General features: G+C 37.6%; 1 protein-coding gene across 2 annotated transcripts in view; it reads left to right on the top strand.

Annotated features, from left to right (window-relative positions):
• The window catches only part of COL19A1 (collagen type XIX alpha 1 chain), a 331,016-nt gene that overhangs the window by 5,670 nt on the left and 302,455 nt on the right, over positions 1–22,891 (top strand). For both annotated transcript variants that reach the window (XM_015136650.3, XM_015136652.3), the window contains exon 2: positions 7,939–8,065. In XM_015136650.3, coding sequence (XP_014992136.3) covers positions 7,975–8,065 — 91 coding nt within the window. In that variant the 5' untranslated portion in view covers positions 7,939–7,974. The remainder of the gene's footprint in view (positions 1–7,938; positions 8,066–22,891) is intronic.

Below are 22,891 nucleotides of genomic sequence, written 5' to 3'. Positions count from 1 at the left end.
CAACCTCCGCCTCCCGGGTTCAAGCGATTCTCCTACCTCAGCCTCCCAAGTAGCTGGGACTACAGGTGCCTGTCACCACGCCTGGCTAACTTTTGTATTTTTGGTAGAGACGGGGTTTTGCCATATTGGCCAGACTTGTCTCGAACGCCTGACATCAGGCAATCTGCCTGCCTTGGCCTCCCAAAGTGCTGGGATTATAGGTGTGAGCCACCATGTCCGGCCCTACATGTTATTCTTAGTGATGGGTTTTGTTTTTGTTTTTGTTTTTGTTTTACTTCTTAGTGTCTCTCTCTCAAAGAAAACATGATGTTTGTTTATTTTTGAGCTCTGTGACCAGACTGCCACAATGGACTTTCCCTATTTGGCTCACTGGTTTATCCCCAGTGATTGTTACATAGTGGAAACCTCATCCTATCAATAGGTATCAATAGGATATCTATAGGCCAGGTATTAATAGGATATCAATAGGTATCAATAGAATATCTATTGATAGGATGAGGTTTCCTAATGCCTATGATTAATGGTAATGAGTAATGATTAAGGTTTCCTAATGTCCCTCTCTATTCATTTTGTGTTCTCTATGTACAAATAAAGATTAATAAGAACTTAAAAAAATCTAAATCCTTATTCAAATATACTTGGTTTGGATAGGTGCCTTAATGATTTCAAGAGCTTGATTAAGGAAGTTGAAGGGACAATGGCTTTTAAAAATTCACTTACCCAACTGGTACCCAAAATTATTCCATATGACAAACGATGGTGAGAATAATGGGATGGGGTAGAGGTTAGGGCTAGGCCTTCAGCCATTTATTCTCTCTTTGTTGCCGTAAGAAATGTATTACAGGGAGGGCTGTCTGAATGATTTTAAGGCTTTATAGGCTCCATCAGTGTTGTCTACTCAAGACTGCCAGTGCTGGGCACACTCACCATTGTGACTTTGGTGCTTTGTAGCACTGGAAAACTCTCTGGGATCTGGCCAGAATCTTGATAGAAATAACTGAAAATTTAAGAGAATGCATATAGGAATGTGATATGTCTGTCCCACATCCTGAGAGAAAACATTAAGGTATAACAGTAAAAGCATTTTAGTCAGGCAGTCTTGGACTTGAATCCCAGGCTTTGAGATTATTCTATGAGCTTTAGTGTTTTTTTTCTGTAGTATGGGATCTGATACCTGTCTTCAGTACCAACATTAGGCCTGCTCTGGACCCTACATTTTAGAACACCCAACTATAGTCTTGCTCTGGATGTGCACCTGCTCTCAGGGTTAGGAGTTTACAGACCTGAGGGGATCTGCCCACCTAAAACCTGAGCTTCTAGACCGGTCTCTGGATAGCCAAGATCCTGATATTCCCAGAAAAAAAAAATGACCCTTAACCCCCTGCAGAGTCCAACAGACTCTGTCCTTGGGTCCATCTTCCCAGGGAAAGACCACAGGTGTAAACACTCCTAGGCCCAAGGAATGGTCAAGAGGTAGCTGTTTGCAGGCATTGTGGACAGAGCTTTGACTTACTGGCATATTTACATAAGTGTGTGTGAGGCCTTTCAAGCTGCAGATGGACCCAAGAATGAAAAAAAATGAGGGATGAACTTTGGTTCAGGCCAGAGGCTGACTCATCCCATATCACCTGCTCTGTTACATTCTAACTTGACATGGGCTTTCAAGACTTTATGAAGGTATTTGCTGAAGTAAAATGAGAAAACATATTTTTTATCAGTGTTATTAGCTTTATTTTCACTTTCAAATATTTAAACATATGGTACACAGACCTCTTGCCCTGCACCCTGTTAATGTTTTGGGTGGCTGCCTCTCTAGTTACTATTAGTATTAAAATAAAATATAATATATAAAATAAATTCTACTTCAGAAAATGAGACCATATGTGACCAATTGTCTTAGTTCATTTTCTGTTGCAATAACACAATACCTAAGACTGGGTAACTTACAAATAAAAGAGGTTTATTTTGGCTCACAGTTCTGGAGGCTGAACAGTTCAAGACCAGGCAGCTGTATCTGGTGGGGGCCTTTGTGCTGTGTCATAACATGGCAGAAGGCAGGAGATGCACACTGAGAGCCAAACTGGCTTTTATAACAGACCCACCCTCATGATAACCTCTTAATACTGTGACATTGGGGATTAAGTTTCTAACACATGAAATTTGGGCAACACATTCAAATCATAGCACTAATATTCTCCATAGCCTTCTTAACATGTATTGTGAGCCGTCTTTGGACAAGTTTGAGAAAAAAAATTGAGGGCCTTAAGAAACCTCAGGATCCACATATATTAGCTTGACGTTCTTCATTAGCCACTCCATTGAGAAAACATTAAAGATCTATATTATAGCTTAACTTTTATCTGGGAGGAGCAACACATTAAAGTGTGATAACATTGGCTTTGATTCATTTGTAAATCTGTCTTGATAATCACCTAGCTGGGACCTGCGGGGACAGGAAGGAAACGTGGCAAGTTTTGATGAGGAAGGAGGTTGTGGACAAAGCCAATAATTTAGAAATCCAGGGAAGGTACCAGAGTTGTGTTTAGAGCATCAAGAAGCAGCCTGAGAACAGCAGGTGTCTGGGAATGGTGAGAGGTTTCTGGTCAGGAAAAAGAGAGGTTCAGAAAGACCCAAGGGAAACTTTGCCCTTGTCAGTTTTGTTGAGGTCAACCTGCTAGTGCCTCCAGCAAGGTTTAAGATCTGAACAATTTGTTTTTAAAACACATACAAGGATTTATTGTGAGACCTTGATGAAAAGTTTTTCAAATGTTTCTAGCTGAGTGGTCTACACTTCCATTTTATCAGTAATGGAGCAATAGAACCCTCAAATAGTGAACACATTTTAGAAATGTGCAAAGAGAGGCCAGCGCGGTGGCTCACGCCTGTAATCCCAGCACTTTGGGAGGCCGAGGCAGGCAGATCATGAGGTCAAGAGATCAAGACCATCCTGGCTAACACGGTGAAACCCCATCTCTACTAAAAATACAAAAAATTAGCTGGACGTGGTGGCGGGTGCCTGTAGTCCCAGCTCCTCGGGAGGCTGAGGCAGGAGAATGGCGTGAACCCGGGAGGCGGAGCTTGCAGTGAGCTGAGATCATGCCACTGCACTCCAGCCTGGGCAACAGTGCAAGACTCCATCTCAAAAAAAAAAAAAAAAAGAAATGTGCAAAGAGAAATAATATTCATGATAATGACCCTTGAAAGATTATAAGATCTTGTAATGCCTTAAGAATTATTTTTAAATATTGAATGATCACTACAGATTCCAAAATAAGTATATTTCACTGTATCTCAAGATTTGTAAATTGGCAGTCTCTTACTTTTTAAAAATTCAACAAACATTTATTGAGTCTCTGATTTTCCAAGTACTGTGCAAGGCACCTGGGATATAGTGATGGACAAGACAGATATAGCACCTGCTCTCATGAAACTTAGAGTTGAGTGGGGAGCAATAAACATATGTATACAGAAAAAATAATGTCTAAGCTAGAGACTAATGTGCTTCTTGGTCAGGTAAGGGCTTTTCCACATAGTAACATTTAAATTGAAAACTGAAGGATGAACAAGACACAGAATGTTCCAGGATGAGGAAACAGCATACACAAAAGCCTTGAGGTTGAAAACAGCCTGACAATTTCACATACAGGACATCACTGGAAAGAATGGTACCAAATGAGGCTGGAGACATGGATAGGGGCCCAGTTATTTGGGGCTTCTAGACTGTAGAACAGCTTTTGGACTACATTCAAAGTACAATGGGAAACCATTAAAAGGTTTGAAGCAAGGAAGTGACATGATCCAACTTTCATTTCAAGAAAAGCTCTCTACTGCTATGTACAGAATAATTGTGTTCAGAATTCAGTAATGGATGGAGGAAACCAGTTAGGAAGCGGTTGAGGGGTCTAGACCAGGGTGATCTGAACTAAGGTAGTGGCAGAGAAATAAGTGGATGTGAGATGTGTTTGGGGTAACCCTTGACATGACTTGTTGATGGTTTGGAAGTAGGAGATGGGGATAAAGAAGACAGAAGAATCAATGGGGTCCTTGGATTTCTGGTTTGAGCATTTTAATGGGTAGTAATTACTGAGACTGGGAAGAGCATGAGAAGAACAAGTTGTGGTTGGAAATCAGGAGTTTATTTGGATGTATTAAGTTACAGATATCTGTGTGACATCTAAGAGGGAATTTTGAATAGGCAACTGGATACACAGCCTAAAGTTCAGTGAAGAGGACTGGATGGAAGATGTAAATTTTAGATTAATCATCTTACAGATAATATTTAAAGCCAAGAGAATGGTGACATCACCTAAGGAGACATTATAAAGAGAGGACAGGAGGGCTCACAGATCCCAATATTAAGACATCAGATAGAAGAAAGGTCTGAGAATATTTACAAGGAAATCCCAGAGAGTGTCAAATCAGGGAGGCCAATAAAAGAGGGTTTCAGGAAGGAAAGAATAGTCAGCTACTGGAAGTGCCACTAAGAATTGAAGAAGGGAAGAGAAAAGGATTCTTCTTTTAAGTTCCTGCTGAACTTGGTGAGATACATTTCAGGATAGTAGAATGGCAATTCTTCAGTAACTAGAACATTGAGTTAGCTGACCATAAATCTTATATTCTGCAAATACTTTGGATAAATGAGATAGAAGCTAAGTGGCTCAAGGAAGTAATTAGGAGATGTCAAGATCGAATTCATATGCTTATAGCTTTGTAGCCCTCTGGTTCTTTGTTGTTGTACCAGGGACCAAAGTTTCAGTGAACACAAATTTCTAGCCTGCTTTGATGCTTCTCCATTGTCCAAATATCAGTGTCAACCTTAAGCTGAAGAGACAGGTGTAACTAAATTTTTCCAATTATTGTTTATTAATATGTAAAGCAAACAATTATAATTTCAGGTACCTTTTGAATATTGACTAGGTTAAGGCCCCATATAATACACATGCATTAAATAATTTATTCCTAGTATTATTTCCAATTTGAAGATGAATAAATTAAGGCTTAGAGAAGGTACATAGCTTCTCCACAACTAGCAGAGTCCAGACATGAAGCCATGATTGTCACCACTGTGCCAAACGACTAATTTATCAACTGATAGAAATCACTTTTGGTTAAAAATATAACCATGGATTTCTCTAAAAATCAGATCACTATGAGTTCATTCCTTTGAAATAGAATTAATTTCTTTAACAGCTACCAACTGATTTGAAATAATAGCTAGGATAACTTTGCAAAATCATATGAGGATTGAGACTATATCTAGATGAGAGAATTCAAAAGAAATAAGGCTTAAAACCAGCTGTTTGATATTTAGAACTACACGTACAGTTTTAATATTGCAATTGCTGCTTCTAGCTATTCATCCAGAAAGATCTGAAATCTTGAATTAATTTTAAAATGCTGGTCTTATTTGGCACACACAAAGAAGATGGTGGCTTTAGTTTTTTTCTAAAGACTGTCTAGCGATAGAATTTAGACACTGGTATAATGAATTCTTTTATATTTGACTCTTGATTAAACTTTGAACGATGCATGTAAGTGATATAGCATTTATTTGCATATTTAGACCTCTTAGAATAGCTATTTTAATAACACTGCAGTTACCAAATACACGGAGGGAGCCATTATATTTTCGCTTGCAATTTATTTCCGCATTAGTTGCTTCACTAAAAAAATTAATTTAAATGATGTTTAAGTTTTCCATTACAGGGGTTCTATTGACTAAATCTTTTATTTCAGTACCAAAGGAATAGAAGTATACATTCAGAAACACAAACAATTATCGGAGGTAATACATTAACATTAAATATAATGTCAATAGCAGGCTCAGGTGAGGTAGGCATTACATGTATTCATTTTTTCTTTATAGACATAAGGCAAGATTACTTTTCACATGTGCAGTAATCACTTCAGTAAGAGTGGTTATTCAATCCAATAACAACATAGTTAAGTTTATAGAAAACATGACATCAATTAAGCCAAAATATGTAAAACTATTATTCAGAAGAAAAAACAGACTTGTGAATAATAAAATTATATTTTAATAATGTGAATCATTGTCTATTATACAATGCAAAAAGCATAGGCAACTTAAAACAAACAACTGGATTAAAAAAAGGGGCAAAGGAGGCTGGGCACGGTGGCTTATGCCTGTAATCCCAGCACTTTGGGAGACCAAGGTGGGCAGATCACGAGGTCAGGAGTTCAGGACCAGCCTGGCCCAATCTCTAATGAAAATACAAAAATTAGCTGGGCACGGTGGCACATGCCTGTAATCCCAGCTACTCGAGAGACTGAGGCAGGAGAATTGCTTGAATCGAGACCCTGGAAGTGGAGGTTGCAGTGAGCCGAGATCACGGCACTACACTCCAGCCAGGGCTACAGAGCAAAACTCTGTCTCAGAAAAAAAAAGGCAAAGGGCCAAGGAGTTGAATAGACATGTCTCCAAAGAAGATATATAAATGATTGGTAAGCACCTGAAAGGATGTTCAACATCACTAATACTTAGGGAGATGCAAATCATATCCACAGTGAGATACCATCTGACACCCATTAGGATGGTAATTTTATTTATATGTATATATATATATATATTTTTTGTTTGTTTGTTTGTTTTTTGTTTTTTTGTTTTTTTTTTGAGATGGAGTCTCGCTCTGTCGCCGAGGCTGGAGTGCAGTGGTGTGATCTCAGCTCACTGCAACCTCCGCCTCCCGGGTTCAAGCGATTCTCCTGCCTCAGCCTCCCAAGTAGCTGGGACTACAGGCGCCTGTCACCATACCTGACTAATTTTTTATATGTTTAGTAGAGAAGGGGTTTCACTATGTTGGCCAGGATGTTCTCAATCTCTTGACCTCATGATCTGCCCGCCTTTGCCTCCCAAAGTGCTGGGATTACAGGCGTGAACCACCGCGCCCAGCCTATATATATATAGAGAGAGAGAGAGAGAGAGAAAATAGCAAGCATTATCTAGGATATGGAGAAATTAGAGCCCTTGTGCATTGTTAGTGAGAATGAAAATGGTGCAGCTGTTATAGAAAACAGTAGTCTGGTTTCTCAGAAAATTAAAAATAGAATTATTGTATTGTTAGCAATTCTACTTCTGATTCTGGGTGTATACCCAAAAGAATTGAAAACAGGGACTCAAACAGGTATTTGTATATCTATGTTCATAGCAGTATTATTCACAATAGCCAAAAGATGGGAGCAACCCAAATGTCCATTGATGGATGAATAGATGAACAAATGTGGTATATACATACAGTGAAATATTATTCAGCTTTAAAAGAGGAGGAAGTTCTGACACAATGTACAACATGATGAACCTTTAGTACATATGTTAAGTGAAATAAAGTCACACAGATACAAATACTGAATGATTCCACTTATATGAAGTACCTAGATTACTCAAATTCATAGAGAAAGAAAGTAGAATGTAGGCTGCTGGGAGTTAGGGGAGAGGAAAATGGGAAATTTTTTTTTAATGAGCACAGAGTTTCAGTTTTGCAAAATGAAAAATGTTCTGCAGATGGATGGTTGCACAGCAGTATGAATTTATTTAATTCCACTGAACTGTGTATTTAAAAATGGTTATGAATGTAAATTTTATATTATGTGTATTTGACCACAATTTTTAAAAATAAAAAAGTGTCACTGTAAGCGTAGTTGCTTAAAAAAATTTAAAAGCAGAGAAAATTTAGCTGATAAGAAGCTGTATCGACATCAATAACTAACTAGAAACTAATCTGAACATCTTTTCAGAGCTGTTATACGGATTAAGATATTGAGATACACAGTTGCATATATAATCATATATCCTGTTATATGATGATATGTGATGTAAAATTGATTGTTTTTGCTTTGGTAAGATTTTCTGGAGATGTTGAAAGGAGCTGCATACAATAAACTTGATTCAGATTTTTGTTGTTGTTGTTGTTGTTGCAGATCTGTGGCCACTTGTTCACATGGTTTCAAGGCACAATGAGACTCACTGGCCCTTGGAAACTTTGGCTTTGGATGTCAGTGTTCCTGCTTCCTGCTTCCACTTCCGTGACCATTAGGGACAAGACAGGTATCCAGGCCAACTCTTTGCCTAATCACCAAATGTTATTTATAGCCTTTAAATCATTAAAACAAATCTTGTTAAGATTGAAAAGGCCATAGATGAATCTACTATAACAGAATGAATTACAATTCATTGCTTTCTTCCATTGATCTTCCCATGATGTACATTAGGAATTCTTAAAATTACCTCATTTTTTTTCATATGCATAGTATATTAGTCTATGTCTTCCTTTCGTCTTCATTATTTACAAGTATACATACATGCATGTGTGCCTCTGTGTGTGTATATATGACATTATATATCTTTCCCTTTCTTTTTCAATAATTATGCAAGTTATAAGTATGGAAACTCATTACTAATTAGGATTAACAAGGACATATCTAATCTTAATTAGGTAAAAGTGAAAAATTGGATAGGAGGTATAAAAGGAAATGTAGTTTAATTATATGTTCATTTTGTAGTATCTTAGATGAGGCAAACAAAAGGTTAACAGATCTTTAGAGCACTTTTTAACTAAATAGACAGTATTTGCAATTAAATTTATCAGTCTTTTCATAAATATTTCCAAAAGGCTTAAGGGAAATTTGAAATATTTACCTTCACCTCTGCTTTTTGAAATTGATTATGTGGTTAATTTGGAAGACCTTTCTTGAACATTGAGTGTGTATAAGTTACTTAGCTAAATGTAATTCATATTACAAGGTTGAATTAGACACATTGGAGAAGGCATTTGCTAGGGAAAGAGGAACTTCATCTTTCCTATGCAAAAAAATCACATATAATGTATTCTGATGATAATCACATATGATTATGTATTCTGGGACTGTATTATTGTGCCTATTCTTTTGAATATTTTTTCAATAATTTTTGCTAAACAAGTATAAACCCACTCTAGTAGAGACTTTTGAGTTTGAGACACACATAAAATACCATTACTCATAAAGATCTAACACATCATAATCTTTCAGAGTGTTATGTAAGTCATTATGATTTTTTATTATTTGGCAGAAGGTGCATTTCCTAAAATAATCCACATGAAAGTTTAAATATTCTGTTATTGTACAAAAGACATCCTGTGACTGTCATACAATTTGTGGGGGGAAACACTTTCTTTCTTCAGTGAGAAATTAATCAGCTGTGACTCATGGCAACTACAATATGTAAAAAAGGAAAAGAGATGCATAGGGCAGCGGAGTTTATTCTGATACTATTTCTACTCTTCGGAATTTCTGAGTCTCTTTTTGTAAAGAAATATAGCAGGTAATGTGCTTCACAATTTAATCTGAGATGACAGGACTTTTTTAGTTAGAAGGAAGAATTAATCTTTGGTTAAATAGGGACAGTTTTTAGGCACATGCTAGTGGGTAGTGAATGCTCTTGATGATAGCAAGGATTTGAAGGACCTAAATAAACGGTTCTCCAATTTTAGTGTGAAAAAGAATCACCTTACGTATTTGATTCCTGAGTCCTCCTCTCACATATCCCCATTTTGCAGGTCATACTGGGGTGGGATTCAGTAATTTACATCTTTAACAAGTTCCACAGATGAATATAATGCAGGATTATCTGAGGAAAACTCTTAGAGAAACACTTACCTTTGAGATAATTAACAGACATTTTGGTTTTCTTTTTTTCCTTTCACCTGATTTGGTTACCTTGCATTTTATGCACCATTTTATGCCAAGGTTCCTTTTTTTGTTGTTATTTTATTTTATTGTTTACCTTTAGTAACTTTTTAAAATTGTGATAAGAACACTTAACATGAGGTCTGCCCTCTTAACAAATGTTTAAGTGTATAACACAGTACTGTTAATTATAAACACGGTATTATACAGCAGATGTCTAGAACGTAATCATCTTGTATAACTAACAGTTCCCCATCTTGGGATTGCCCTGAATGTTTGCTTTTGTAGCTCTAGTATCTCAACTCTTTAATCAGGTTACATGATGTGTAGGACTACCAAAATGCATATATTCTTATCCAATTTACTTTGCTGAATTAATCTTTCTGAATGATTTTCCCAACAGTATGAATTCAAAATTAATCTGAACTCTAACAAGATTCACTTAACATGAAGCATTAAGGGAAATTAATAAAAGAAAAAAATTATGTTATTTTTATCATGCCATTTGATAGAGGGTGTTCGTAAAGCAACACATACTGAACGTGTGATGGAAACTGCTTAACTTCAAGTATCGTTTGCATTAATTGAAAATGTCAGCACAGCACTGTCAAAGGGATTATTGAAGAATATGACACACTGGGCATGGCCTGGAAGGAGACCCTTCTTGTGTCTTGTGTATCTGATTCACAGTGCAAGGTTCCCTTTTTAGTTTCCTCATGTGCAGACCTGCGCGTGTGGTCACTAACCATTTACCGGAGGGAAGTCATTACATCTAAAAATAAAATATAACAAATCTGAGAGAGAGGCTCGGGTTTCAGTGTTGGAGTCTGTGAAGTTGTCAACAGTTTACTATTAAACCTAAATATATGACAGATAGATTGGGCCTTTTAATTGCTTTACCTTAACACTTCGGTATGTTTAATAATTACCTGGAATTGTCCCAGTTGAGACAGAATTTAAGAGTAATATGGAGAGATTCAATAATAACTTGAATTTTAAAATTTTGAAGGTATTAGGAATTCAGTCATTTCATATTCTTTCATCAATTTTCCTATTATATTGAGATCACGGGATAAGGTATATTTGTTTGTTTTCCTACTGCAAATGAACTTCCATTTGAATGTGACAGTTTCAGCTCAGTTACTTGTCAAAAGAAGGTGGGGAAGAGAATTGTGTTAAAATATATACAATGCTAGAAAATCTCAAAACTTATTTTAATTAGTTGCATAAAACTCTTTCCTCTAATATAGAAGACTATGTATCAAATAATTAAAGTTTCATCTATTTTCTTTAATCTGTTCTAAGGCAAAAGTACTATATCGTCATAAAAAGCAATAAGAAACAGAAAACCAGAGTTTAAAAAAAAACAGGCTAAATAAATGAAAATGACAGAATGCCTTTTAAGTAACACATTTTCTTTTCATTATGATAAATCTTCAGTTTAAGTGTCCAGATTGACTTGATTATAAATTTAAATTTAGGCCTGTAACTATTCACATAAACCATTCTAAGGTAGTTTTCTATTAATTACAAAGAATTACAAGGAAAAAAACCTATTATTCCAAAATGTGGCTTTTACTAGTTGGCAAACACTTCACGCTTAAACTCAGAGTAAAATGTATGCTGTTATATAGAGAATTGTATTTTGTGTTTTTAAGAAATTCTTGTGTTCAACATTGGTACCATGTAAAAATCCTTCATTGACAAATGTACTTTGTAACTCCTAAATTTTGAAAGTGGAGGAAAGCTTCACAATGATTAAATTAATAATATAGCTTCTAACTAGGTATTTTCCTTTGGAAGAATTGGGCATTTAAGCAGAGGCATGAAGGCAGTGTGAGGGCAAGGCACATGAACACCTGGGAAGCAGTCACTTGGTCCTCAGGCTCTGAGGCAGGGGCATGCTTGGCATGTGGGAGAAACAGCAAGAAAAACCAGGAGACTGGAGTCAAGTGAATGAGGGGGAGGAGGTGTGAGGGTACATGGCTCCTGAGAAATGCATCTGTACTTTCTGTGTTGTCAAAATCTGATTTCTAAGCCTGCATGGTCAAAGGCTAGACCTTGGACTCTGGTAAATTCGCCAAAGCAATAAATCCTGTCCTGTGAAACCTCTTGGAAGATGTTCAACCTTTGCCCTGTAGACCCTTCCCGGATATCAGGTGGACAGGCAGGCTTCTGAATGTATGCCCCTCATTACCTCTTGGAAGCCTTATTTCACAGTTAATTGAATATTGTCGTATTGTATTATTCATAATGCATTGTTATTAAAGTACAGATGTGTGGAGATATGTGCATTTTAGCAAAGTTAAAATATAAATTATATCTTGACCAGACAAATTATGTTTTCTTTCCCTGCAATCAGTAAACTGGTATATTAATAGTGTAAGTAATACAGGAACCCTCACTAAACTGCAAAGAGTATAACAGAACATGTTTATGTTTATTTTGTATGATGACTATAACTTTGATTTTCCCTTTTGTTTTTGTAGTACCCAAGGAATTACCTCATCCCCTGGCTTTTCCTAAGGCCAGAAGCCTCTGTGTCCAGAGAGCAACTAGTCCATTTTCAGTCTGAGTATCAGCAATATACACAGATCTTTTAGGTATTAAATCATTTGAAAAAACAAAACATTAAAAGATTGGATTTTAGCTGGTCTGAGCTTCTTAGCCATTTGAGAGGAGAAAAAAGGAATTCAACATACTTTCAGGGAATAATAAAAAAAAGTGGAAAAGAGGGATTTCAACATACCTTTGGTGAATACTGTATTAAACTGAAGATTTATATGAATGGGTATAGAAAGCATCAGACCGGGCCAGGCTCGGTGGCTCACGCATGTAATCCCAGCACTTTGGGAGGCCGAGGCAGGCAGATTGCCTGAGGTCAGGAGGTCAAGACCAGCCTGGCCAATATGGTGAAACCCTGTCTCTACTAAAAATATAAAGATTAGCCACGCATGATGGCAGGCGCCTGTAATCCCAGCTACTTGGGAGGCTGAGGCAGGAGAATCGCTTGAACCCAGGAGGCGGAGGTTGCAGTGAGCCGAGATCACACCACTGCACTCCAGCCTGGGTGACAGAGCAAGACTTCATCTCAGGGGGCAAAAAAAAAAAAGAAGTATTACACCAATGAGAGGAAAAATGTTTAACAAAAGATGGGATGTGATCTTAAGATTAGAATGCCTAGCAGTACAATAGGAGGTCAAACCAGTAGGATAACACAGAGAGATTAAGGGGAAAAGTGATTTTCTCTGTGTGTGCGTGTGTGTGTGTGTTTAAGCACACGTTTGAGGGTGGGAGCATAATGCATTTCTACTAAACAATGAAGATAATTTCTTAGGTATGCTATTGTTTTGTTTAAAATATGTATTTAAGAAGCAATGTTCAATACAGAGGGGGGAGAAGTTAGTTATGGGAAACTTGTGTTTTGTTTCTACTCCACCATTGAGTGGCTGGCTCTGTGATCTTAACTCCTCTTGGATGACTTGTTCTTAGGTGCTCAGGATTCTAATTTTTGGAACGAGAATGGGTAAACATCTTTTTTAAAGTATGTATTTTCTTTGTGGGTAATCTAGATAAAATAATGATATACCCAAATATGATCTAGCTACCTTCCTTTGGCTTCTTTCTTTCTTTCTCTTTCTTTCTTTCTTTCTTTCTTTCTTTCTTTCTTTCTTTCTTTCTTTCTTTCTTTCTTTCTTTCTTTCTTTCTTTCTTTCTTTCTTTCTCTCTCTCTCTCTCTCTCTCTCTCTCTCTCTCTCTCTCTCTCTCTCTTTCTTTCTTTCTTTCTTTCTTTCTTTCTTCTAGACTGAGTCTCGCTCTGTCACCCAAACTGGAGTGCAGTGGCGTGATCTCGGCTCACTACAACCTCCGCCTCTGCCTCCCAGGTAGAGGGACTACAGAAATGTGCCACCACACCTGGCTAATTTTTTGTATTTTCAGTAGAGATGGGGTTTCATCATGTTGGTCAGGCTGGTCTTGAACTCCTGACCTCAAATGATCCGCCCACCTTGGCCTCCCAAAGTGCTGGGATTATAGGCATGAGCCACCACGCTGGGCCCCTTTGACTCTTTTCAGTACCCCCCACCAACTCTGTAATTTACCCAGGTCCTTCAAGCTAAATCAGGAGGAAAGTGGGGCTGATAGTTATTAACATCTTAGTATGAATTTGTTAAAAACATTTGCATTTGCTTTTGAAAAAGATCTGTTGATTAAGGTTTTCTAAGCAGTGCATCTTTTTAAAAAAGTATAGACATTTTAAAAATAAATTTTATGGTGTATATTTGAGGTCTATAGCATATTATGGGATGGATATAATTAAATGACTTTTGTAGTGAACAGAATAACATACCTATCATCTCACATAGTTACTTATTTTTGTAACGAGTGGCTAAATCTTATTAAATGAAAATCTCAAAGGCAATACAATTTTATTGTATTTTCTTAGTCCTTATGTTGCACATTCCATCTCTAGATACATTTATCCTACATATCTGCTATTTTGTATCCTTTAAAGTGTATTTCTCCATTTCCTACCCTCCTCACACCAGTGATAAATGCTGTTTTATTCTCTGTCTCTGTGTATTTAAGCTCTTTTAAAAAATATTCCACATGTGGGATCACACAATATTTTTTCTCCTGTGTCTGGCTTATTTCACTTAGCATACTATCCTTAAGGTCTATCTATGCTGTGGCAAATGGAAAGATTTTCTTTTTTTTAAGGCTGAATTATATTCCATTGGATAAAATGTCTAAATGTAATAACAAAAACCATAAAACTCCCAGAAATGATCATGGGGGAATAGTTCCCCAACATTGACCTTGGCAATCATTTTTGGATATCACATGAAAATCTCAGGCTACAAAAGTGGAAGTAAATAAATGGGACTAAATCAAACTAAAACACTTATACACAGTGAAGGAAACAATCAACAAAATGAAAAGACAACCTATGGGCTGGGAAAAAATAATTGCAAACTACTTATCTGATAGTTAATATCCAAAATGTATGAAGCATTTTTAAAACTCAATATCAGTAAAACAAATAATCTGATTTAAATATGGGCAAAGGATTGAAATACGTACTTCTACAAAAAAGAGATAAAAATGTCCAACAGGTATATGAAAAAGTGCTCAACATTACTAATCATAAAGGAAATGCAAATTAAACCACGACGAGACATTACCTCATACCTATAAGGATAGCTATTATCAAAAAGACAAGAGATAACACAAATGTGGCAAGGATATGCAGAAAAGAGGACTCTAGCACACTGTTGGTGGGAATGTGGATTGATTATAGCCATTATGGAAAACAGTATGGAGGTTCTGAAGAAATAAAAAATAGAACTATCATATGATCCAGCAACCCCTCTTTTGGGTCTACATCCAAAGAGATGAAATCCCCACCTTGTGAAGATATATCTGCACCCCCATATCATTGCAGCATTATTTATAAAAGCTAAGACATAGAAACAACCTAAGTGTTCATGGATGGATGAATGGAAAAAGTGCAATTTTTTTTTGTGGTGAAATTTTAGTCATTACTTTTGCAATAGTCCAGAGAGCCTTTGAAATGACACGGTGCTTTGCCTTTGTCTACTTGACATGATATTTGGATATTTGAGTCTTTTCTGTAGTCCTTCAAGGTACATGCACACTTACTCAAAAGTGTGCTTTACTTTATATTAAAATATGTATTTTAATACTTAAAGAAATGAATATACCCACCTTGTGATAGCTATTTCCACTGCCTTGCCATTTTCGTGCAATGAATCCATAATATTCATGTATTCAGATTATTGTGCCTTAAATCTTACATGTAAATAATTAACATTTAATTTTAACTTTTTCAGTTTTTCACCACAAAGCACGTATGCTAAAGATATGAAATGGCATTTGATTTTCATAAAGACTTTTAGTGTAGACTTTCATAAATGTTGTTAGAAATGTTGAATTCCATTCATTTCAAAGTCATGGTTTATTACTTTGAAATCATCACATATTCGCTAAGGCCTCAGAAGAATTTAAATAAGATATATGCTGTTTCCAACTTGGCAATAGGCCAGTATACCTTCTTCTCATTACTATCTTGAGACTTGTTTTGCTAATCACCTACTGGGGCTTCCCTACGAACATTGTGAGTAATTTAATCTTATTTATTATGGTTACATAGTCACTCATAGTCATTATAAAAATATGATAAGAATGGAATTTTTTTGAGTTTTTCAAGAGTCATTTTTAGCTTAAAATATTTTCTCACAGAGATGCTATTTTCCTCCTTTTGTTGAGATATTACACACACCAAAGTTGACAAATCTTAGTGCACAGTGCAGTGAATTTCTACAGATAGATTTATACCGTTGTAACTACTACTCAGACCTAAATATACATTCTCAAAACCCCAGAAGCCTTCTGTGTACCTGCTCCTAGCTAACATTTCACCACAGTAGCCACTACACTGACAAAGATTCGTTGTATAATCTCTAGAATTTTGTATAAATGGAATTATACAGTATGTATTAATGTTGCAGGACTTTTCCTTAGTTCAGCTAAAGATGGAGTTCTTTGTCCCATGGCCATGAAAATTCAGGCTCACAGACAATGTGAATAGTGAGTAAGACAGGGTTTTATTGGGTGAAAAGGAAGGAAACAGGGAAACAGGAACTCTCGCTAGGCCAGAGTCCCTGCTAGAGCACTTCCCACCAGGCCAATTGAATCCCAGTTTCCACACAGGAAGAAGAGGGGCCAGGCTCTAGTCCAAGCTACCATCATATCTGGCCTCACAGAGTGTGGCCATCTGACTAAGTTTACCAGGTAAAATACAGGATGCCCAGTTAACTTTGAAGTTTAAACAATAAACTACTTTTTAGTATAAGTATGTTCCAAATATTGCATGGGACATACTTGCACTAAAAATATTTTTATTTATCTGATATTCACATGTAACTGGGAATCCTGTATTTTATTAGCTATGTTTGGTAATTTTATATATGTGAGGGAGAAGAGGTTATTTTATTACACAGAGTGGTCAGGGAAGGCTGCCCTCCAACCTCAATGGGCAGAGTGGTTGGAGTTTCTCCAAGGATCCCCTCCCACGTGGCTGTCTCATTCCTCCCTCTAAAGAAGTACATCTAATTGCTGTTAGATTAAGGATAAGGGCAAAAACCCATCTTAACTTCTTCCTGCTCACAGGGGGTGCTGTTTTGGGGAAACGGAAGTCAGAGTTCCCTCAGAGGCCAATGTAAGGGTTCCCAGGAGAAGGGGCCATTGTCAGAGTCTGCAGTTGCATGACCGTTTGGAGTTCGATGGCCTGAAGGCAAGAACAGACAAACCCTGTTATTAGAAAGTGTGTATCAAAATGAAACAAGAGGAGGGATAAGGACAGCTCAAAAACTCCAAGGCCTTTTACCAGTTTGCACAGGGAGAGGGAGGCCAAACACTCAACTAGCAAAAAAAAAAAAAAACTTTACCCTTTTGCCAGCATGTTGGGCTTCTGTGTTCCCTTCCCCTGAGCCCAATCCTAAGCCAACTAGTTTAAGGTTTGGGAAATTAACTCTTTCTCGTTTGAAGGATGCATCTGAGGGGACTGTCCCATAGTACAGAGACACAATTACCTATCAGTGAAGAGAGGACAGAGGAGAAGAAAGGAAAAAAAGAGGGCACCTTTTAAAGGAGTCCCAAGGATTCAGGATGCATTTGAAAGGAGTACAGACTAAAGATGAATGGCTACCCATGTAGAACGAGGGGAGCAGGAATGCCTGGTTTTCTTCTCTTTCTAGCAGGTACCCGGGGTACATGAGGGAGAGAGGGAAGAGCGTCCTCTTTCCCTGTTCCTTCCTTGCATCCCCAAGTCACAGTGACCTTGGCAGGTGCCGCCATGAGTGCCAAAGTGGCTTTCACCCATGAAACGGGGGCCTAGAGAATAGGAATTATCCACTCTCACCTATGCCTCTATCCCCCCAACTGTCAGTAGCTTTGGAGTTCCCTATACCTCATTTATGCCATGGGTATTAATGTGACCTTTATCCATGAAACAGGAAGCTTGGGGTTGGCTTAATCAGCCACACACGCTCATCTGTGCTGTACCTTTTGACTTCCATTATTCTCTGCCTCTGGATCCCTCAGATCCATTTTTCTATCCCAGGGCTTTGACCCAAAGCTTCGAATTGAGTCTGGGATAAAAATTTGTCTTGAGGGGGTTGCATGGACTCTTACCATAAGCCGAATGCTAAGTTAAAACTGTGGAACTGAGTCCTCCTCCAACAAGGGAGGGAAAGGATGTCTTGTGAGACACCCAGATAACTGGTAGCTATAGTTATGCTTACTAAGATTTGGGTGCATGGTAATTGGCTTTGGTTAGCTTTCTTGGTCTTACTTTCCCAAAAAGGAAATCTCCAAGTGATGGGTATCTTATTTATTCCAATTGCCAGGCAGGATTTGCAGGATAATTGCTCAGAACTAGAATATTGATCCAGATTTCTACATTACCCGTCCCTTTTGTTCTTTCTGAGCTGCAGCTGGAGACTGCTGGTTGGTTCACAGGAACAAGTAGCGTTAGCCTAAAATGTAAGTGAAAACTTAAAAACAAGTAGTGAGTTTAGAATTTAATGAAAAATATATGATACGTTTTGAAACATCATTTCTCTCTCTCCAGTCCTCATTTTTGTTAAAAAACAAATCATCATAGGACTGAGTGGTTTGCAAAATAGACTTTAGCTTTATCCTTGGCCTGATGATTTGCAAAAAATACAGCAAGAATAGTTATTTTTACATAGGTTTTTTGGATTAGCTTTGATGGACCTCTGTTCCCCAAGGAATCTCACATAAGACCTTTTAAAGCTGAGCCCAACCATGGGATTATCCTCAAATACCTGTGAATTGAGTGATCCTCTCCTCTTAAGGTCCCATAATAAACTTGGAGCTCCTAGATCTGTTAGATAGTGACATTCTTTACTGACCACAGGTCATGAACCCTGTACAGGAACTGTGTAGACAAGGGTATGAGGCAACTGGACTTCTATCATCCCTGCAAGTTGAGACTGACTCCTTAAAGGTAAGCATACCCTTCCAGTCAAAGCCTTGGTAAAACAACCACTTTCTCCCATTGTGTCCTGCTGCAAAAGAAAAATGGATTCTTATTCCACTGATGCAAATGGCTATATTGCCATAAGTTGAGAATACTCACAGAGAGTTTCCAAATTCTGGAGGAACCAGGCAGAGAGAAAAAAAAACATGTTCCAAAGTTTGTTTATAGAAGTATCCCTTACTCAATTGTTAAAGGTTGTAAATAGTTCAAAATAAGTTTCCTTGACTATGAAAACCCAAGCAAGGATCAGCAATATTCCAACCAAAAGTCAAAAAAGTTGCTTCAGCTTTCTGAGCTCAGTCCATTTAGTTAATTCTTGTTTTGCTTGATATTTGTGAAGTTTCAGCTCTTCATGAGTCCTGTACTGTTTTCCTTTATTACAATGTTACAGTTTCCAAAATTATCATAAGCCTATATTTCAGAGCACCTGTTACAGTTCTATAGCTTATTAGAAACCATCTTTTGAAAAGGATTAAAACAAGACAACAATTGTCTGTGAATAGCAAAATGTCCAGGGTAGTTACAGTTAGAAACACAACTGACAAAAAAGTTTGGTTATCTCCCTAATGGTTTACAGTAACTTAAAATAGCAACTGAGGACTAAGCTCTGATTTTTATCTTGCCCAAATTCCTTTCTAAGGGGTCTGGGGAGTCATGCCCTACAAACCATAATTTCTCATCGGATGGGTTGTATTTAACCCTGTATATTGTGACTTACTTTCCAATTTGACTCTGGCATAATAAGGAAGAAAATCACAATGTTTTACCCCAAGTATATTTCCTTGCCATACCTTAAAATTGTCCTGCAAAATCTCTTCTGGGAAAAGTCCACATTCTGGCTGGGCACTGTGGCTCACGCCTGTAATCCCAGCACTTTGGAAGGCCAAGGCGGGTGGATCACGAGGTCAGGAGATCAAGACCATCCTAGATAACACGGTCAAACTCCATCTCTACTAAAAATACAAAAAATCACCTGGGCGTGGCAGGAGAATGGTGTGAACCTGGGAGGCGGAGCTTGCAGTGAGCCAAGATTGCACCATTGCACTCCAGCCTGGGTGACAGAGCGAGACTCCATCTCAAAAAAAAAAAAAAGTCCACATTCTCTAGAAATATAGAAAATCTCCTTTCCCCTTTGTTTTCTTTCCTTTGTTTCCAGATCCAAGAGATAATCAACTAACAGTCAGGTACTCTTTTAGGTCTCATAAACATTTTACAAGTCTGCTATCTGAGAGATTCCTCTGCACAACAAATCTTGGTCTCCACAGTCCTTTATCTTAGCCTGAACATTCCTTTCCATTGATCTCAGGTCTTCAGATAAACTCAACTAATTGTCAGCCAGAAAATGTTTAAATTTACCTATAGTCTGGAAGCATTGCCCCCCTGCCCCCACTTTAAGTTGTCCCACCTTTCTGAACCAAATCAATGTATTTCTTAAATGTATTTGATTGATGTCTGATGCCTCTCTAAAAATATATAAAACCAAGCTGCACCCTACCACCTTGGGCACATGTTGTCAGGACCTCCTGAGGGCTGTGTCACAGGCCATGGTCACTCATATTTGACTCAGAATAAATCTCTGAAAATATTTTATGGAATTTGATTCTTCATAGACAGTAGTTTCAATTATGTGTTATAATAGTAATTCCTAGCATTTTTAACTTTAAGATAAAACTTGGTAAGTTGCTTTCTGTGCTAACTGCAGCCAAAGTTTGCTTTCTTAATTAAGGGCCTGGTTATTCCATATGTCCCCAGACCTTACCAATTGTCAAGCCAGCAAGTCAAATAGTTCTCAAAACCCAAAAAGCAGTTTGTAACCTTAAAACACTTAGCAAACCTTGCATCTGATCTGCAGTTTACTAATAATCTTTAAGGCTTTTATTTCTCAAAGATTAAAGTCATGTGAACTGAAAGGTACCACAGATTTTATATTCCCTTTAAAAAATATTTGATCCAAGCGCTTATCTTTCTTTAGGCCAAATTAGTTAGAGAGCTTTTGAAAGACATTACACACAGTACACAGACATGTAGAAGAAAACCCAGTCGCTGGGTGGAGCCTTTTAAAGAACAGGCATGGGAAAACATGCAGATATCAAAACGGAAAGAAACTTATTCCCTAAGGCAGGATTGCTAAACAAAGCCTTGCCAAGCAGTTACAGGCCATGCCCTCAAGATGTAAAACAAGATGGAGGCTTGCAGCACAAACCATACAGACTTGCAAAGCACACCAGATTGGCTACAGCCCAAGACTAGCCCCACAAATCCTTTTTCACAATTAAGGTTTACAGAAAAAATGAACAGTGATTGTTAGGAGATCTGGCCTAGCAAAGGGGGAAAATATCTTTAAGGCTTAACTGCTGATGGAGTGGAGAGGAGGAAAGAAAAAAAAATTTTTAATGCTTGAGGAAGAACCTCTTATTCTTATGCAATTGATTCCTCCACCAGGAAGAAAAGATTAAGCTTAATTACTGTCCAATAGAGTTAAACCTGTTAGCCAGGGAAGAGGAAGGCTGTGGCAGCACTCTGTGGCTGGGACCAGTCAGCTGGTTGTGGGGGACTTTTGAGCCATGCATCCTAGCCCTGCGCAGGGAGTGGAGATCGGCTTGGAGCTGCTGCTCACCAGTCTGTCCTGAAAAAGGAAGAAAAAGGTCATGAAAATTCTCCCAACCCCAGGGAGCGACTGTGGGTGGTGGTGAGGTTTCCCTTAAGCTCAGAAGTCCAAGGATGAAAAGGCTTAGAGGCCACAGTGAGAGGTTTTGTGTTCTCATTTCCCTCACCACTTCTTGAGCCCCCACATTGCACACTGAAAATGTCGCAGGACTTTTCCTTAGTGCAGCTAAAGATGGTGTTCTTTGTCCCACGGCCACGAAAATTCAGGCTTGCAGACAATTTGAATGGTGAATAAAACAGGGTTTTATTGGGTGAAAAGGAAGGAAAGGGGGAAAGAGTCCCCTAGGCCAGAGTCCCTGCTAGAGCACTTCCCTCCAGACTGTTCAAATCCCAGGTTCCACACAGGGAGAGGAAGGGCCAGGCTCCTCCCCACTGCAAAGGGTGTGAACTTCCCAAGGCTCCACCTCGGTGGAAGGGCTGGTTGCAGTTTCTCCAGGGACCCCCTCCCACTTGACTCTCTCATTAATATTTTTTGGGTGAATGATATTTTTCTATTTAATATTATATCTGTGAGATTTATCTAGTTGTTGCATGTGTCAATAGTTTATTCCTTTTAATTGCTATACAGTTTTTCATTGTGTATGCCACAATTTAATTATCTTGCTCCTTCTTGTTGATAAACATTTGGGTTGTTTCCGGTTTTAGACTATTATGAGTAACGCTGCCATTAATATTCTTGTCTAAAAGGGCCATTTACACTCATTTTTTTGGCACTCCTTTCTCTTGGTTCCTTGAATTTTCAGGTCATACAGTTCATATATATTTAGCTTTAGTAAATACTGCCAAACTGTTTTCTAAAGTGTACTAATTTTCACTCCTACAAGCAATGTAGAATAGTTTTTATTGCTCCATATCCTCATCAACACTTGGCATCCTCAGTGCTTTAATTTTAGCCATTTAGTGGTATCTCACTGTGGTTTCACTTTGCATTTCCCTGATAACTAATGATATTGAGCACCTTCTCATATGTGGGTTGAACATTTGGATATTCTCTTTTTTGAAGTGTTTAAATATTTTTGCACATTTTTAGAATAAGATTTTCAATCTTTTTTTGTTATTGATTTGTGAGAGTTCATTGTATATTCTAGAAATGATACTTTATTGCATATTTGGACTGGAAGTACCTTCTCCTAATTTATGGCTTGACTTTTTACTCTTTTAGTGTTGTCTTTTGAGTAAAGATTTTAATTTTAATGAAGTTCAACTTAGCAATCTTTTCTTTTGTGATTAATGGTTTCTGTGTTCTTTTTAAGACATCTTTGCTATCCCAAGTTCATGAAGACTTTGTTGTCTTGTAGATGCTTTACTGTTTTACCTTTCATATTTATTTCTATGATTATCTTTAGTTAGTTTTTGTGCATGGTGTGAAGTAAGTTTCAACATTCAGTGTTTTTCTACATGGATATTCTATTGACCCAGTACCGTTTAGCAAAACAACCATCCATTTCCCACTGA

The sequence above is a fragment of the Macaca mulatta genome, chromosome 4 (assembly GCF_049350105.2).
Source record: "Macaca mulatta isolate MMU2019108-1 chromosome 4, T2T-MMU8v2.0, whole genome shotgun sequence".
NCBI lineage: Eukaryota > Metazoa > Chordata > Mammalia > Primates > Cercopithecidae > Macaca > Macaca mulatta.
Note: the sequence above shows the minus strand (reverse complement) of the source record. Positions and strands in the feature narration are given on the sequence as shown.